General features: G+C 22.9%; 1 protein-coding gene across 3 annotated transcripts in view; it reads right to left on the bottom strand.

Moving 5' to 3' along the window:
* Positions 1 to 835: 835 nt before the first annotated feature.
* Positions 836 to 6,000, bottom strand: part of LOC129607644 (protein qua-1-like) — a 70,911-nt gene continuing 65,746 nt past the window's right edge. For all 3 annotated transcript variants that reach the window (XM_055518778.1, XM_055518777.1, XM_055518779.1), the window contains exon 3: positions 836 to 1,288. In XM_055518778.1, coding sequence (XP_055374753.1) covers positions 1,275 to 1,288 — 14 coding nt within the window. In that variant the 3' untranslated portion in view covers positions 836 to 1,274. The remainder of the gene's footprint in view (positions 1,289 to 6,000) is intronic.

The following is a 6,000-nucleotide window of genomic DNA, read 5'->3' as shown; positions in this document are numbered from 1 at the left end:
TCTAGACTAGATTCTTGAGGAATAATTAGTTTAAGTAAAAAATTTTTGGAGGTTATGTTCTTCTTTTATTTTAAATATTATTCGGTATTTTATAATTCTGAGAAACTGAGAAATTATCAAATATCCTTTGTATCCTTTTTATAGCCTATTGTAATTTTATTTGAAAGAAAAAAATTTAAAAATTGAATTTAATACAATAGTTTTTTTTTTCAGCCAAGCAAATGGAAAAATAAGAATGTGTTGTAAAAATAAAATAAATTTTAAATATGTTTAAAAATTATTGCCGAATTTATTTTTTTTATTTTATTTTTTTTTTTTTATAAAATATTTTTCTCTATATCAAACAAATTTATTTTAAATGGTTTTTATTTAAGACTGACAAAAATGGTTTTCTAAGCTTCCGGCATAATTAAATGCTCAAAAAAAAAAAAAATTCTACTTTATTCTGCTTTCGTAATTTTGGCACATGCCTTACATAATAAAAAAAAAAAACTTTTTCTGGCATAGAAAATTAAATTTTAAATTTTTTATTTTTGAATCAATAAAAAAAAAAATTTTGTATAAATGAAAATATTTTTCACATGTACTATTTCTTATCTTTAATATTTTAAGAGTGGGTAAAGAAGAAAATTTTAAAAAACCAAAAATTAAATTTATTCTTTAATAACATTTCAGAAATTTAATAATTTTATTGAATGTTTTTAATAAAAATATTTAAATTGAAAAAAATTTCTTTCGCAAAGTCTCTGTAAACAAAGTGAGAAGACGTAAGAATGCAAGATTTGCTAACATTAAAGAATCTCAATACTTTGTTGTACTACTTATTCTGAAACATGGACATTAAGATATTGGTATGGAAAAAGATGTACAATATGTGCTTTGCAATTGCCATGGCCTGATATAGAGAAAGAAAATCTTTTTAGACGGAGTACCGATTCGATTGATTATAGAAGCTCCCGGGAGCATAGCTGGATGCTCTGTTGTATTTATTCAAAGATATTTGAATTGATCTATCCAGAAAGAATGTTTCGTACATGGATACCGATCGACCTCTTATAGATAAATGATGAATGGCAGTATTGAAGTCGCCATTCCTCGCTTTTACTAGCTTAAATTGACCAATAGTTGCTCATATTAACAATAGATTTTTAATAAATTTAAAAAAAAAAATTAATTTCATTTTTTTTTTATAAAATTTAATATTTCTCATTTAATAAAATATCGTCAACATACCTTGATATTTGTACGAATTTATGATTCTAATGTAGAAAAATTTAAAAATTCTTACCTGAAAATAAAAATAAAATAAAAAATTTTATTAAATCAAATAATTTATCATGAAAATAAATTTTGTATTTAGACATAAATTCATAAAATATTGCTAATTCTTTACATATACAATTGTATCGTAAATATTTCTGCCTCTTCTTGCAGAAAATCACAGCAAAGGAAAGAAAAACTGCACAAATTTCAATGCACAAAGAATTTCAAACACAAACTAATAAAACTTTAATACAAATTTTTTTTTCAACTCGATAATTTCATTTAACTATAATTAACATTTTTACATAATTGTAAATTTTTTACTATGTTGCAAAAGGGGAAAACATTTTTATAGTTTTATTATACAGAAAATTTAAAATTCTTTTTGAAAATTTCATTCTCTTCCGTGCCCGTATTCATAAATTCATGTAAAATGTATGTTAATTTTAAATTCTTATGCTTACATATATGAGTGTAACTGCAATATTATTTGTAATATATTAAAACATGAAAAACCATTTATAACTGTTATACAAGATGAATGTTATTGTATATTTTATCGTTAAATTAATAATAAAGTAGAAAATTATTTATTATAAAAAAGTTTCAATTTTGAAAATTTAGAAAAAAAAAAAAATATTATGCATAAATTTTCACGCACGTCTAAGCATTTTTAATTCTCGTGTATGAATTTAAATTATTCAATAAGTGTGATGTATGTATTCTGGATTATATTGGTTAAAGAAACGTTAAAGAGTAATAATGTACATTAAATAGTCTTTAATATTCTACTCAGTACGGATCGGTTCAGTTCAATTCCATTCGTTTAAGTTCGATTCGTCTCGATTCAGTTCGGTTCAGTTCGTTTCGGTTCGTTTTTTGTTCGATTATCTTCGATTCAGTTCGTTTCGGTTTTAACAGTTTATTTTAATTTGGTTCGGTTCAGCTCAATAAAATTCGTTTATAATACAGTTCGGAAATATTTGTGAAAAACAAATTTAGATTTGTTTTTATTCAGTTCACTTTGTTTCATTTCGTTTCAATTTGGTTCGATTCCTTTCGGTTAAGTTCGTTTCGGTTCGTTTTTGTTCGATTATCTTCGATTCAGTTCGTTCAGTTTTTGATTCGACAAAATTCGGTTTGTTTCGATTGAATTCCGCAATATTTGCGAAAAATTAATTTAAATCAACTTGCAATTAATTTATTTTAAAAATTAAAAAACTAAATTAATCTATTTAGAACTGTTTACATTTTGGAACCCGATCCCGTAATAATAAATTATAATCCAAACATGATTTGAGTCTGTCTTAGAAATTCTTTTACTCTGTGAATCTTCCGCTCTGACGGAATGACGACTTTTGCTATCGTAAGCGTTATTATCATAATAAACACCATATATCACGATCACAATTAACTGAATTATTGTTAAAAACTTTTTAAGCTACCGTATTCTTCTTTTTTATGCAATTACTTTATATACTTATACCTACGCCAATAATAAAATGTTCTTTACATCCAAAATGACAAACACTCATTATCAACATTAATTTATGAACAAGAACTCACAATCATAATTTATTTTACATTTTAAAGACACACACAACAATTTTATAATTTTTACCTTTGATAATTATTATTTTTAATATCTCAATTAAAAGGACATTATTCCAATTATTATTATTATATAAAAATGTATTTTTTACGTAATTATAAAAAAAAATGTGTAAAATACTCATATATAATAAAAAGTGGAAATTAACAAGGTACACACACATTTGCTTTGTATGTTTTATATTTCATGCGAAATGACAGGAAAAGTAAATAAAAACAAGAGAACAGGGAAAAAAAATTATGAACACAAAAAAAATTTTACAAGAAAAATACAGAAAAATTTCAAGTTTTCAAATACACGGGAAAAATATGGAATCATGAACAAGAGTGAAAAATTTTTTTTTTCATTCTTTAAAACTTGCATAACATTTTCTTTATGCTTGCCATATAACCATATTTTAACTACACACTAAAATGAATGCATATTTACGGGCGCACTGTTATATTTTACACGTTCATCACAACCTCGTTTCTTGTTATTATTATTGTTGTTCTTTTTTTTCTCTTTTTTTTTAATGAGAAAAAGGAAAAATTTTCTTTTCGTTTTATTCTTTTGTTTAAAATAAAAAAAAAAAATGAACGAAGTCATACTAAAGAAAGCATAAAATGAAAAATGCAATAAACGGAAAATCAACACAACGCGAAAAGTAAATTTTCATTTTTTTGTTTCTAAATTTTTTTCTTCTCTTTCTTCTGTTTTCTTTACAACAAATTGATTTTTCATGAGAAAAAAAAGAATAAAAAAAAAATGGGAATTTTCTTTTCTTTTCTTTTATATTTCACTTTAACTACAAAAAAAAAATAAAAGATAATTTTTGAGAAATTTTTGTTATTATGAATGATTGAACATTACCTTTATACTTAGAAAAGAAGAGAAAAGAAAAGAATATTTGTATACGTGTGAGTAAATATTTGATGTACCTAAATGTGCATATACTGTGGAACAAAACAAAGAATTTCGTCTTTTGTATGAATTGGAAAATAATGGAAACAAAATCTCTAATGTTTCAGAAAATCATACTTTGTCTTTTGTTTCTCAACTCCGCAATTATTCAATTTAAATTGTTATACAAGATTAAAAAATAAAAAATTTATAAGAGAATTTAATTATTTCTTAATATATTGTGATTAAATTTAAGATATATGAAAATTTTAGTACTTAAATTAATTGGAAGACATGGAAATGTTAGAAGTACTAATGAACACTTAACAAACATGAAGATTTAGAACACATGAAGATCTAGTACACATGAAGTTTTAATACAAATGAAACGTTTACTGTGAGGTTTTAATAAACATGAAATTTTTAGTACTATAGGTTTTTGTACTTATGAATATTTAATATGAAGGTGATAAGATTTAGTACGCAAGATGACTTAGTATACATAAAACTTTAACCAGAAGGATTTAGTACATATAATGTTTTTAGTACTAAAATTTAGTACAAATGGAAATTTTAGTACTTAACTTGGATAAATATTTTAGAACAAAACTTATTGTACAATTCCATACAAAATTGATCATGCATAATACAAAATTTCAATAAAAATTTTATATAATTGCATAGAAATTTTAGTACTAAAACATAATTCATATGAAAATTTTTAGTACAAAATTTAATGCAAAATTAAATATTCAAAAAATTTTTTATAAAATAAGTTTTGAATTTTTAAATCGGAAAAGGGCTGAAAAATAGCGAATAAATTTTTTTTGTAATTACTTAGTAACGCTAGATTAAACTAATATTGAGCATAATATTGGATTTGAAATGAGAACAGAGTTCTAATCCTACTCAACCGAAATTTCTATATGATTTCTCAGACAAACTTCTCATAGTAGTAAACCAGTTTCCTAAATTTAAATTTAAGTTAGCATATGTAATTTGTAATATTCTTTTTCATCCGCTCCTCCATATCCAATATTTTCACATATTAAATTATATTGGGCAAATATTAATCAAAGAACCGTGAACATTATATAATTTCGGATCATTATTTTAAATTATGAATCTATTTATTTTTAAGATTATTTCAAGTAATTTCATTATAAATTTTATATCAAATGTAAATAAAAATTTAAATTTTCTAAAATGGAAAAAAAACCAGAGTAATTTGTAAAATGAAATGAAAAGGAAAAATGTTTTAGAAACCCCTTTAAAAAAAAAAAAGACCATTAAACCATGTAATTTCCATTTCAAAAGAAAAAAAAAATTTTTTTTTTGCCCAAAAAACATGGTTTATTTTGTTCAAATTCTTTTATTTTTTTTTGTTCCACATGATTAACCTTGATCGTCTTGAGAAAATTTAAAATTTTCTGAAAAAAAAGAAAAAATGAAAAATAAAATTATTGCATAAAAGAAGGCAACCAAAAATATGTTCATGTTTAGGGACTCGAGAAAACCATTCATTTTAAACGACTATAAAATATCAAAAAAAAAAATCAAAAAATCAAATGAAGCAAAATTTTTTGTTTCGCAAATTGATTGAAATATTATTAAATTATAGGAAAAATAACCAAATTGACAGAAACGAGGATTTTTTTTTTTTCGAATATCCTTAAAAATAATGTCACAATACTTTATTTTTCTATTGAACGATTAAATATTACCAAGTTTGTTTTCGTCCTTAAAAAAAAATTCGCTCTTTAAAAAATTTCCACATCAGTAATATTTTAATGGCGAATAAATTATTATACGAAATAAAATTGTCCTTTATTCTTCAAATTGCAAGGATTTAAAAATGTTCTGAATAGGGTTTAATATTTGAGTATATTAAAATTGAGAAATTTCTTATTGCAATCTTAAATTTCGGTATGTAAATTAAAATTACATTCCATTTCCATTTAAACATGAAAATTACCTTGAAATTTTTTCTTATCGTTTCTTATTTATAGCCATCTAATTTTATTAATCTAAACAAAATTTTTGATCTTAATTCGTTTTATACTTCTACAACAGCTTTATATTGTAACAATACTAATTAACAGAATAATAAATACTGATTATTAACTCATAACACTACTTACTAACAGTTTTCTAATATATAATAATGAGAATTAATATTCATTAATCTCTCATTATAATATGAAACAGTTAAATTGTAGGCTAGCCTCTAATAAAATTTTCAT

The sequence above is a fragment of the Condylostylus longicornis genome, unplaced genomic scaffold, assembly GCF_029603195.1.
Source record: "Condylostylus longicornis isolate FDR11 unplaced genomic scaffold, ASM2960319v2 ptg000028l, whole genome shotgun sequence".
Lineage (NCBI taxonomy): Eukaryota > Metazoa > Arthropoda > Insecta > Diptera > Dolichopodidae > Condylostylus > Condylostylus longicornis.
Note: the sequence above shows the minus strand (reverse complement) of the source record. Positions and strands in the feature narration are given on the sequence as shown.